The 13181-nt window shown below is 52.0% G+C and overlaps 1 protein-coding gene across 1 annotated transcript in view; it reads right to left on the bottom strand.

The window, feature by feature from the left end:
- Positions 1-4223: 4223 nt before the first annotated feature.
- The window catches only part of RRP1B (ribosomal RNA processing 1B), a 36749-nt gene continuing 27791 nt past the window's right edge, over positions 4224-13181 (bottom strand). Inside the window, exons 12-15 of the mRNA XM_017888661.1 lie at positions 12038-12762; positions 9824-9976; positions 8757-8820; positions 4224-7123 (exon numbers count right to left, since the gene is read on the bottom strand). Of these exons, the coding sequence (XP_017744150.1) occupies positions 6930-7123; positions 8757-8820; positions 9824-9976; positions 12038-12762 (1136 nt within the window). The 3' untranslated portion in view covers positions 4224-6929. The remainder of the gene's footprint in view (positions 7124-8756; positions 8821-9823; positions 9977-12037; positions 12763-13181) is intronic.

Genomic DNA, 13181 nt, shown 5'->3' on the forward strand with positions numbered 1-13181 from the left:
CCTGTGAGCTCTGGATTTGGGTCCTGATGCTGGGCTGGGGGGTTATCCGTTCCCAGAGAAAGCTGGAAAGCTGAGGTTGGAGTTGTCATAGCCACCATAGCAATCACCTGGCTGAGCACCCGTTAGGGGCGTCGGACATCCAGGATTTCCCACACAGGGGTCCCTGTGACAGAGTGGACAGGCCACAGCCCTGCTAGACCATCCCCAGCGCCATTAGAGGCAACCCAGTGGGCTGTGGGGTCAAAGTTAGACACACTTTTCAAGAATGCAATATTAGAAGAAATGAGGGGCAGACACTCTGGAAGAGAAGCTTTAGACCAGAATCACTGCACATCCTTGGTGATTTCCTGGTGAGAAAAAATGTTTGGAGAACAACTAGGAGGAAATTTGAACATGAACTTGTGTGACGATGTCCGTGATCTAAGTTGGTTTCCTGTAACCATGGTGATGTAGTTAGAGAGAGGAATGTCACCTGGTAATGCAGGCTGGAGTGTTTGAGGACAATGTCGTGTTGTCCATAACTTTTTAAAATTTTTTCCTTTGAGACAGGGTCTTGCTCTGTCGCCCAGGCTGGAGTGCAGTGGTGCAGTCATGGCTCGCTGCAGCCTTAACCTCCTGGGCTCAAGTGATCCTCCCGCCTCAGCCTCCTGAGTAGCTGGGGCTATAGGCACGTGCCACCACGGCCAGCTAATTTTTGTATTTTTAGTAGAGATGCGTTTCACCATGTTGGCCAGGATGGTCTCGATCTCCTGATCTTGTGATCTGCCCGCCTCAGCCTCCCAAAGTGCTGGATCACAGGCGTGAGCCACCGCACTTGGCCGGGAATGGGACCTTCTAAAACGAAACATGCACATCCTCTGTCAGCCCAGTCTCTCAGGAACCTGAGACATCCTTACACCGGGGGGACAGGGGGCGTGTTTGGCCAAACATTAATCCACACAGAGCACGAGTCCACACTCATGAAGTATTTAGAAACACAAAGGGCTGGCTGCCAGGTGCTGGCGGGAAGGGGAGCAGGGCTGGCTGCTCAGCGAGTGCAGGTCTTCTCTTGGGGTGCTGAAATGCCTGCCGTAGATGGAGGTGTGGTCTCACAACACTGTGAATATACTAAATGTTGGGGACCAGCCTCAAGACCACCCGTAGGCTACCTGAAGTCCGGTGGCGACAAAGGAATGAGAAAAAGACAGGTTAAGAGTTCATAAAGGTGGGAGTCCGGGGGCCAGTTGCAAAATGGAGGCTGTGAAAGGCACCGAGCTCTGGTGTCCACACTATTTATTGAGTACAATCACTTAGATCTAAGAAGCAGACGTTCAGGGCGAAACGGTGAAAGGGAGGCAGTACGTCACAGGCGTAATCTATAGCAATAGCGGTTTAAAGGAATCTCCTTTGTGTTCAAACAGCGTATCTTTAACTTATCAGAGAGTAGCTAGTGGGAGCGGCTTAACCAGGAGCCTGCACGTCTGTCCACATTCCAACGCTTTCTCCTTGAACACCGTGTTTACAGATAAGAGAGCGGGTCTCGCTCTGAGCATGGGAACATGATGGCAACTAGGAGGCTTTCCTCCTCACAGGCCTCTTGTGGCTTTCCGCAACTTATTGTCCCATTTTTTTATGGCCAGTTTATACAGGTACCTTACAGGCCCTTTTCCCAACACTAAATGCCACTGAATTGTACACTTTAAACAATGATTATGCCACTGGGCATGGCAGCTCACGCCTGTAACCCCAGCACTTTGGGTGGCTGAGGCGGGCAGATCACTTGAGTCAGGAGTTCGAGACCAGCCTGGGCAACATGGCAAAACCCCGTCTCTACCAAAAATACAAAAATTAGCTGGGTGTAGTGGTATATGCCTGCAATCCCGGCTTCTTGGGAGGCCAAGGCACGAGAATTGCTTGAACCTGGGAGGTGAAGGTTGCAATAAGCCGAGATCATACCACCTCACTCCAGCCTGCGTGACAAAGGCTGTCTCAGAAAATAAATAAATAAATAAAAAGTTATGTGAATTTCATCTCAATTTAAGAAAAGTTCTTGGCTTTTTTTTCAGCATTTTGAGTATCTCATCCCCACCTTCAGCTTTTTTTTTTTTTTTTTGATGCAAAGTCAGAAAAAATACCTGAATCAGGTTTAAAAAAAAATCTTAATCTTACTGGGCTTCTGTTGTATGTGATGAGTCCTTCTTCTCTGGCTGCTTTGAGGTTTTGTCTTTCAACATTTTGGGTGTCATCATTTCAGCTGTGTTTGGGTGTTGGAGGGTGTGGAGTTACTTAGATGTGTGCAGTTTTTGATCAGTGTACACATCTAAGAAACTCCACACACTCCAAGGAAGATAAACTCAAAGCTGGCAAGTTTTTGGCCATTGAGTATTTTTTCTCCTGCAGTCCTCCTGCCGTGTGCGCGCTGGGGCGTTTGGCGATCCTGCATTTCTGAGGCTCTGTTCATCAAAAAAAATTCTTTTCAAATCACATAATTTCTATTAATCTACGAGTTTGCTGGTTCTTTCTTCTACCCCCTCAAATCTACAGTAACTGAAATAAAACTTCACTAGAGGGACTCAAGTCTAGTGAAGTTTTGATTTCTCTTACTGTGCTTTTAACATCTATATCTCTATTTGGTTCCTTTTAAAATACCTATTGGTATTATTTGATGAGACATTGTCATCATACTATCTTTCATTTATTTTTATTTTTGAGATGGGAGTTTCGCTCTTGTTGCCCAGGCTGGAATGCAGTGGTGCAATCTCAGCTCACTGTAACCTCTGCCTCCCAGGTTCACATGATTTTCCTGCCTCAGCCTCCCCGGCTAATTTTTGTATTTTTAGTAGAGACGGGGTTTCATCATGTTGGCCAGGCTGGTGTTGAACTCCTGACCTCAAGTGATCCACCTGCCTTGGCCTCCCAAAGTGCAGGGATTACAGGCGTGAGCCACCGCGCCCGACCCCATCTTGTATTTCTTTAAATATGATTTCCTTCAGCGAGGCGAACATATTAATAATGGCTGTTGGAAGTTTGTCTGCTAAGACCGGCACCTGGGCACCCTCCAAGCCAGTGTCTATTGCCTCTCTGCTCCTTGTGTATGTGACACTCTTGTTTCCCTGAATGTCTTCACTTTTTTTTGTTGAAAACTGGACATTTTAAATAATACAACAGATTTCCTTCTTTCCCTAGGGCTTTTTTTTTTTTTTTTTTTAATGTAGAGACAGGGTTTTGCCGTGTCGCCTAGGCTGGTCTCAAACTCCTGGACTCAAGCGACTTGCCCGCCTAGGCCTCCCAAAGTGCCGAGATTACTGCGTGAGCCGCCGCGCCCGGCCCAGGGTTGTTTTGTTTCTTTGCTTGTTCAGTGTCTGTCTGTGGACTTGTCTGGGATCCAAAGTACAGATGAAAAAGTTGTTTCAGGGAACGTGTGCCTATAAAGACTGCGCCATGCCTGTACTCTGCTTGCCCGACACTGACCACACCCACTGCCAACACCCAGAACAGGCTGTGTGCTGGGTACCAGCCCCCCCATGCCCACCTCACCCTAGCTGGAACAGGCAGTGTGCTGGGTACCAGCCCCCCTGTGCCCGCCTCACCCTAGCTGGAACAGGCTGTGTGCTGGGTACCAGCCCACCTGTGCCTGCCTCACCCTAGCTGCAGCCCCCCTGTGCCCGCCTCACCCTAGCTGGAACAGGCTGTGTGCTGGGTACCAGCCTACCCGTGCCGACCCCACCCTAGCTGCAGCCCCCCATGCCCGCCTCACCCTAGCTGGAACAGGCTGTGTGCTGGGTACCAGCCCACCTGTGCCTGCCTCACCCTAGCTGCAGCCCCCCTGTGCCCGCCTCACCCTAGCTGGAACAGGCTGTGTGCTGGGTACCAGCCCACCTGTGCCTGCCTCACCCTAGCTGCAGCCCCCCTGTGCCCGCCTCAGTTTCCGGGCTGCAGTGGGGGATCTCCACCCAGGACACTGGCATTTCTCCACTCCTTGTCACAAGCGCAGGCCTGTGGGTGATGTTTTAGACACAATGATGAACACGTGTGCAGTCAGGCCTGCTTCAAGCACTCGCAGAAGATCCGCTGAGCAGTGCCCCACCGACTCTGGCAGCAGCAGATAGTGATGAAGAGAATGGTACCCAGAGTCTTGTTTTCAAACCCGACCAACACCAACACCTTCCAAACTCTGCTGCTCTGGAACAGCTCTCAAAGAGGCCTATTTTTTACGCATACTGAAAGTCAACATCAAACACAAATTGGAGGGCAAAGACTTTTTTTTTTTTTAATTGGACTTGGCTTTGACGAGTACTGACAAACCCTGCAGACACTAGTACAATTTGATCGTAAACAAAGCCCTTGCCAGCACAGTCCAGCAAATTCAGAGAAAACACATACAAAAGTTAAAAGACAGCTCGATTTCATCATCCTCCCGACACCTGCAACTGTTTCCAGATTTTCTGTGCAGTCTTCTTTGTGCTTTCAGTTCAGTCAAAATTAAAAAGGACAATAAACTTGTAAAGTCAGGCGCCCAACTGTGCACAACTGACCAGACCATGGAGAAGGGGGAGGCACCAGACGCCCAACTGTGCAAAACTGACCAGACCATGGAGAAAGGGGAGGCACCATTTTACAAAATATTATTAAGATCACCAGCATTAATTTAAATTATTTTTTTTTCTGGACTTCCAAGTCCACTTGGCAATTTTACTTAGGAAAATATCATGCTTAAATAGAAAACTGGTATTCTAAAGACATTTTCTTTATGTGACATATTCTTGTGTGTCTATGTAATGAGAATTTTTAAAAAATGGTTTTCTTTCTGCTGTCAAAACTTCGGCATTAAAAATAAGGGACTGTAAACCTCGTTGACTCACCCATAAAAAGGAGTAAGTTCGGAGAATGAGAGAAGGACCAACAAAATCCAAGCCCCCGTCACCCCAGCCAGGGCCTCAGGCGTGGTTTTGACAGGAGGTGCGCTTACAGGACGCTCACTGCCTCCTTGAATGGACAGGCAATCTAGAAATGCTAGGAAGAAACCTTCCTGCAACAGTCTGCAGAACAGATGTGCCAGTTTTGCCTTAGAATGTCTTAAGACATCTCAGCAATGTTGGATCCTATGGCCCCTTTGGCTATATGGCCCATCTTTAAAGCTGAAATAAAAATTGTTAGAAAAATACTCTAGGAGGAACGAAAGTAAAAAAAAAAAAGAAAAGTTAAAAATATGTGCTCATCTTATTGTTTCACTGTGTCAGTTTTGGTTCTGAATGTGGCGGGAGGATCCTATCCAATGCAGCTATTAAACCATGCAGCCACCACAGGTATGTCGTGCATAAGACCTCCTTACAGTGACGATCTAACAGCACAAGTTAATTAACTTTTTCATGGCTCATTATGACAAAACGATTACAGAGTAGGCGAAGAACAGAGTGAGTGCTTTCTTCTCACCAGGGCCTTCATCAGTGAGTCAACTGCTCTTGACGCCAGCAAGTCAGTCTGATGTTCCCAGGTGAAACCCCGCTCTTGGCTCCGTGAGCGAATGAGCCCGAGGTAAACCCAATGCAGCTCTGCAACCCCAGGGACTGAAGCCACGTTGTCCAAAGCCACAGCTGGGACCTTGGAGAACCTGGGGCTCTCTGCTGGGAGGCAGCAGTGGAGAAGGGGACTGGCCGGTTTTTGGTGAAAACCCGGCACATAACGGGAGGGAGGCGGTTTCACTTCCAGGCCTGAGCAGAGCGCGGCTGGCTGGGAGAGCAGCAGGCCAGCCCAAACCGTGCCCCCGTGCCCTCTTGCTGCGCAGAGGGAGCTGCGCGAGCATGGAGAAGGCGCGCAGCCTTGGCGGCTCTCAGCAGCCGCTCACTGAATCTGCACCTTCTCCAGCTCTCAGGCCCGGGTCAGACACTTTCTCAAACAGATCGAGCAATCGCTGCTCAAAAGGCCTCATTTCTGTTTCCCCAACGAAAGCCTGAGTGCCTTCCGCCCGTGTTTGTCACGAACTTACAGGAGAATTGTCTCAACTCTTAAGTGCTCCCTTCCGCATTTGAGAGGAAAGCGGGAGCACAGGCTCCAGATACCCACGGCAGCCTCTAGGGAAAATGGGGAGCTGCCCCGGAGGCGGTCAGGCAGTGACTCGTCTGGAACGTGGACGGAGAGAGAGAGAGACGCAAGGGCTTGGAGGAATGAGTGTGCTCCACGCAAGGACCTCGCAGAGGGCTCAGCGCCGGGCGGGGTCCTGGGTAAGAGCTGGGGGCTGCGTTGGCCTCCCGAGAAGACACTTTGGGCTTGCCGTAGAGGTAGGAAAACAGGGAGGGAAACTAGGTAGCGGGGAGGAGAAGAAAAAGCCCCCGGAACACAGAGCCTCTTCTTTCCTCACCCCTACCTGTCTACACCCCCAGCTGAGCACATGTAGAAAAACTATGGTATTGCTGATTCTGTGACAAGAATCTTCCCCATCGGTAACCTGCCAAACACCCACAGAACATGGCAATGAAGCCCTACATGCTTTGAAAAGAAAACAGATTGTTAAGACTAACAGAAACCAACTTAGTACAGCAAATACAGTAATGAGTACCAAATTCCGCAGAACTGGGAGCTCAACAGGAAGTGCAATTCCGCCTTTCATTGTACCAACAGCACTGACTGATTTACAGTTCCGATCAACGTGCTCTCCTCAGCTTCAGGGAGGGTCTCATTTCCTACACCCATGGGAATCACTGAGGTTACCCAAAAATGTAAAATCCCGGAAAGCTCGAACACAAACATGGTTTGTAGCAAAAGATTCAACCAAGACGCCCGCAGCCGCTACAGAGGGGCCAGGACGCAGCAGCCCGCAGGCACGTTCAGAACCTCGTGCACACAACTTACGGGAACTTAGAAAATCATAAAAAAGGCCCCACATTCTTAAAGGTATAATTTATAGCGTATTCTGTACAAAAGCAGTCTTTTACAAGGGACTCTGCTGCCCCTCAGAAGAAATCCATAGCCCTGGGCCTTCTCCTTGGTGTGGCGGTCGGGGGCTTCTTGGACACCAGGGGTGAGCTGGCAGGTGAGCTGGTGGGGGTCTTCAGCACCCCGTGGAGGGGCCTCTGTTCAGGGTCGAAGGCCACTCGGGAAGGGCCCGTGGGACTGACCAAGATACTCTTGTCTGTCTTCTTGAATTCTGTCCCAAATGAGAGCAAGGCCCCATGTTAAGCAGGTCCAACAGCTGTCCCTTCAACAGCTTGGACAGTGTCCTGCCTGGGTGCCAACCCTGCCCATTTGCTAGGACGAAGCAGGGCCATCTCAAGGTCCTGCAGACAGCAGGCCTGGGAGCCTTCTGAGGGAAGGAGGGCAGTGAGGCCATGTCCCATGCCTCAACTCACCCTCCCGAGGCCGCCTGTACACACCAAGGGGAGCTGCTGGTCGGGTGGCTCCGGGAAGGGTGAACATTGAGGGTGGGGGTGTTTTGGACAATGAGTGAACTAGGCATTTGAGTCTGGGACAAATCTGTGCTATGTGGAGCTGCAGGATTCGTCCTGTTCATTTTCTCCAGTTGTAAAGGCTGGGTGAGCTCCTCAGGCTCTCCGAGAGTGTCTTTTCCCTAAACATACACGCTCACACACTTGTGCATGCACATGCACACACATACTGGCACACGTACACACATTCACACATACACACACAATTACTTGCAGTTCCCAACAAGAGTCAGGTCCTAAACTCGTTATAATACTTTTTTTTTTTTTTTTTTGCGATGATGGACTCTCACCCAGTCTGTCACCCAGGCTGGAGTGCAGTGGCACGATTTTGGCTCACTGCAACCTCTGTCTCCTGGGTTCAAGCAATTCTCCTGCCTCAGCCTCTTGAGTAGCTGGGACTACAGGCTCTTGCCACCATGCCCAGCTAATTTGTATTTTTAGTAGAGATGGGGTTTCACCATGTTGGCCAGGCTGGTCTGGAACTCCTGACCTCGTGATCCGCCCACCTTGGCATCCCAAAGTGCTAGGATTACGGGTGTGAGCCTGGCCTATAATACTTTTTAAAACTTTGGTTTCCTTTGTAAATCAACTCGAATGGATGGCACCAATATGAAAAGTAGGAAGACAGGGGTTACCCTTCTCCGTCCCCCAGGAAGCAAGTTGTTCCGAAGTTTCGCAGAGAGACAGCTACAGCTGATGGTCCACTACAATCTCAAATGGCCTCTCTGTGGGGCGGCTTTCAGTATTTAGAAAGACACTTGGGAGAACGGCTTTTTGGATCACGTCTCTCCAGGTATCCTCTCTTAAGAGGTCCCAGGCAATTGGCTAAACATACACACTCACCACTGGCACCCCACTCACAGCCCTTTGAGGACGAGGGACACACAGCTGCTTCCTTCTGACTCAGAAATGGGCAGTGAGGGGCTGGGCTCGGTGGCTGATGTCTGTAATCCCAGCTCTTTAGGAGGCTGAGGCAGGTGGATCACCTGAGGTCAGGAGTTTGAGACCAGCCTGGCCGACATGGTGAAAAAATACAAAAATTAGCTGGGCGTGATGGCATGCGCCTGTGATTCCAGCTACCTGGCAGGCTGAGGCAGGAGAATCACTTGAACCCGGGGTGGGGGACGGAGGTTGCAGTGAGCCAAGATCTTGCCACTGCACTGCAGCCTGGGTGACAGAGCGGTGAGACTCTGTCTCAAAAAAAAAAAAAGAAATGGGTAGTGAGGAGCTCGGACCACCACCTCTCCCCTCAGCGCCTGTGGAACCAGGCTGCGAGCCGCACCAGGAGCCGCAGCTGTGCTCCAGAGAAGCCTGCCACCGGCAAAACCCACTTACCTGCAGTCATGTTTCTGTTCAGCCCAAAGGTGACTTTCTTGGAGCTGGACGGTGTCTTGTTTAGCTGCAGAAGAGAAATAACAGGAACAAAAGGAGTAATGCAAGTACAACAGAGGCACTTAGTCTCCCTGTCAGGCTTTTTTGGAGAACCTGCCCTGGAGGGGACGTCGCCTACACTGCTGCTTACTGAGTGGCACATATAGGGAGAGGCCGAAGGGACTGCGGCCAAGACTGAAACCAACCCTGCTGTCGGGCTTCACCAGGACCGCCCTCTGTCCTTCCCAGTGTCCCATGCGTGCCTCCCCCAGCCCAGGGTCAGTGGTGCTGGCACTCTTGGCCCATCTGCGGTCATAGCCTCATCACCACCACAGGGTTCTACGATCCAGGGAAGAAAGGCAACAGTGAAGATGCCTGAACTGTCCAGAAACAGTTCACCACTGAGAATCCATGAGGAAAAATGCCAAGACTCCCCTGCCTTTTGCTGGAGAGTTCTGAAGTTCTAGCTTGAAGACTCTATGACATCGATGAGACGATGCCTACAATGGAATCTCACTTTAGTGGACAATGGACACAGTTCCCAGCTTCTCGTGCACAAAGACTCCAAGCTATCTGCATATTCTAACAGTTCACCACAATCAACGATCTTCTTTCCGACTCACATTCCCGGAAGCAGATCCAGCCTGCATTAGGAAGCACTTCCTCAAGTCCCTGCTCTGACCCCCATTTCTAGAAGTGTGGACCTCCTACTGCTGACCTGTACCACCTATGCATTAACACTGTGACATTTCACGAGAAAACTGCTTTCTGCAAACCCTGAGCTGGAAGCCCTGGGAGGCAGAATGTGTGGATCCACCATCCCTCAAAGTCCCCTTCCTGACTGCGATCCCTCACGGTGGGTCCCAGACCACCCAGACCTCATGCTACCCTGGCTGCGGAACCTGTCTGCTGTGGACAGGCTCAGAGGGCCACAGTGGGACTCCAGGCCTGGCATGGGAAGCAGTGTCAGCTCAAGCCCATCTGTGCCCTTGTGGTGAAACGTGCTGTGTCACTCTGGGGAGGGTGCACACCTGGACAGCAGAGCCTTGGGGGCGGGTGGCAGGGCTGCTCTTGGCTCTTCTGAAGAACAGGGGCTTTGGTAAGAAGGGGGTATCAAACTTCACGAAGTCGCTGTCTGCCCTCAGCTTCTGCTTTTTCAGGGAACTGAAAGTCCCACTGCTTCCCTGTGAGCGAGGGGTGAGAAGCATAGAGGAGGGGTCAGACAACAGAGCCTGCTGTGTTGGCCATGCACACAGAAGGGGAAAGCAGAGCCCCACGGCGGATCCAGCCCACCCCAGAGCCTGCGGTTTTCTGCACTGCGCTTGCAAACAGCCCTTCCATTCGGCAGAGCTCAGGCTTCACATACAACACGACCACCTATCATGGCACCATGCCAAGAGGGGCGATGAAAACGCCTTCTCAGAGTAAGGACCCACTTTTATCTTCATCTTCAAATTGAGGATTTCAGCCTTTCAAAGCCAATCTGTTAGAGAATAATTCACTCTCCCATTTGTAGCTGAATCGTCACTGCCCTGGCAGTCTGGTGTGGAGGGCAGTGATGCCCATATGGGGGCTGTGGGTCCCTCACAGGCAGGCCCAGGACACTCACTGGGTGTGCAGCGACTCACAGCCACCCAGAGAGAGACCGGGTCTCGTTCTGGGCTCTCAGACGTGCAGGAAACCCAGTGCCGCTGACGACACACGGGTGGCTCCGGCAGGTTCAAGTGTGCTGCCTGGAGGGCAGGGAAGCCTGAGGAGCTTCTCCTGTGCACCTTCCCTCCGCCGGGAGAGGTGGCAGGGGAAAGCTTCCCTCGACCCTGGGACTGACTGAGCAACACCCCATCCTCTTTACAACAGGCTGCCAGGGGCCTAAGAAGACGGCAAGAAAGGCAGTATCTCTGGCCCTCTTGGTGAGGAAGCAGCACTGAGGGTATGAGGGACAGGCTGCAGTCCAGGGAGGAGATGAAGGCACTGTGAGGTAGGAGAGACTCGAGGCTAGAAATGGGCCTCCTGCCATCCGGCTCAGTGCACTGCTTCCCCTGGGTAAGGCTTTCCTGACCATAAACTCACTCACTAGCCACTTGCAGACACTCTTAGCCCCAAACCAGTACTTAACCAGGTCCACACGTGTCCACTTCAACAAAGGAGAGGTCACAACCTCCGCAAAGCGGTGTTTGCAAAGCAAGATCTGACCAAGGTGTGCAAACTCTGTGAAGGGCAGAGTTATTTTCTGCTTTGCAGACCACAGGTCTCTGTCTCTACCGCTTGCCTCTGCCGCTGCAGTGTGAAAATGGCCATGGACCTGCACATACGAGTGCATGTGGCTTTGTTCCAGTGAAACTACGTTTGCTGGCCCTGGCCTGGAAGCCCAGTGCACCCACAGGTGGTGTGAAAAGCAGATCAGGGCCAAGCACAGGGGCTCACACCTGTAATCCCAGCACTTTGGGAGGCCGAGGCTGGTGGACTGCTTGAGCCCAGCCTGGGCAACAAGGCAAAACGCTGTCTCTACAAAAATAACAAAAAATTAGCTGGACATGGCGATATGTGTTTGTAATTCCAGCCACTTGGGAGGCTGACGCAGAAGAATCACTTGAACCTGGGAGGTGGAGGTTGCAGTGAGCCGAGATTGCGCCACCGCACTCCAACCTGGGTGACAGAGCCAGACCCAAAACCAGATCAGCAGCTTGGTTCCTCATTTCTATCTGGCTCTAGAGATCCAAGGGGAAGGAAAGTCTCTCCATTAAGAAGATAAGTGGTCTGGCTAGTAAAGTTTCTTTGGCAGGGAAGTGGGGGCGGGGGGCGGGGAGCTAACTAAAGAAAAGAATATAGAAAAGAAGGGAAGTGAGGCAAGAGAATTTTGGGCTTCCTCTTTTGCCAAAGGGGCCTGGACTGGCCATGGGCTGATGAAGAAAACCAGACCTGCCTTCAACAAAGGCCTAGACTGGCCTGAACATGCTGGGGCAGCAGTGCCTGGCCCATGGGATAACCTTCCCAGCTCAGAGCGGGCCCTCCTGAACCCAAACACGTGGTCTGGGGGAGTGAAGGTGACCGATGAGAACCGAAGTGCTGGTCACCTGTGATTTCCTCCTCAGTGAAGGCTGTTGTGAACACGCCCTATTCTAACTGCTGCTGAGTCCAGAGGCCTGGCCGCTGGCCCCCACCCTTCCCCTAAGCAGGCAGTGGAACCCCCTGGACGCGTCTGAGCGCCTCTGCGGCGAGCTGGCCTGCGGGTGCTCCCACCTTACCAGAGCCTGGGCTTGCCTGGCTTCGGACTCCAGCGCCCCGTTGTGCTCTACCAAGTTTGACATCGCTCTCATTTTCCTCCTCTTTTTCAAGCTTGCTGTTTTCTGGCTGGACAGGCCACAGAGCTCCAGGCTGCCAGGCCCTGCCTTCTTCTTCTGCAGCCTCCTGCACTGGGGCAGGGTGGTGTGGCTGTTCGGCCCCTCCGCGGGGCCTGTGGGAGGGCCTTCCTGCTGCAGTGGAGGCCAGGCAGGCGTGGACAGGCCACTGCCATTGACAGGGACAACACCAAGCTTCCGCTTCCTTTTTAGGAGTTGGGCTTCACCTGTTGGGGACCCTCTAGGTCCCTGAGGATGACTGCCACTGGGGCCACTCTGAGACATGTCCTCTGGGGACAACACTGCTGATTCCGACATTTCCCTGTGGGCCCTTGGACTCTTCTTCCGCGGTCGTTTCCTTTTATTGTGCATGGGGACGGCTGGAGGATGCTCGGAGCCACTCTCTTCCCCAGTGCTGGATGTGGCCTCTGTGCCTGGCTCGGCCACACGTGCCTTCAGGGCTTTCGGCTCAGCGGCCTCAGGCTCCCTGCCCCTGTTCTGTTCCAGGGACGGGGCTGCATCTCCTGGGCCTGGACTTTCAGGCTGCAGGTGGTGCTTCTTCTTCTTCTTCCTTCTTCTCTTTTGAAGATTGCTTTCACTGTCCTCTTCCTCTGCACAAAAGACTCTGCTTCCTAAAAAGACAGAAACCCATCAATAAGCATCCCAGTGCCGGCTGGGCCAGAGTCCTGCTGGTGATTCTGAGACAGTATGATCGGTAGACACAATTTCCTGACATTCTACCACCAGGAGTTTCTGTCTCCCTTGAGGTACTCGGTGTGCCCAACTACCTTTGTCGTCTGGTCCTACTTCCTCCATTCCCAACTGTGACTGGAAGCCCTCCGTCTGTCCATTTATAAACACACATGGAACTGAAATCGTCCGATTTCCACTAATTCTAGGGCCCAAAGGTAAAAACCATAGATCTAGACTGGTCATCAAATAGCAGCCCCCTAGTGCTTCTTGCAGCTCCCTGCTTCCCTGCAGAGGTGCCCTCGGGAGCAGGCGGACGTGAGCGGGGTGAGGTGGGGACATGGTTCCACTGAAACAGCAG

The sequence above is a fragment of the Rhinopithecus bieti genome, unplaced genomic scaffold (genome assembly GCF_001698545.2).
Source record: "Rhinopithecus bieti isolate Rb0 unplaced genomic scaffold, ASM169854v2 scaffold_18153, whole genome shotgun sequence".
Lineage (NCBI taxonomy): Eukaryota > Metazoa > Chordata > Mammalia > Primates > Cercopithecidae > Rhinopithecus > Rhinopithecus bieti.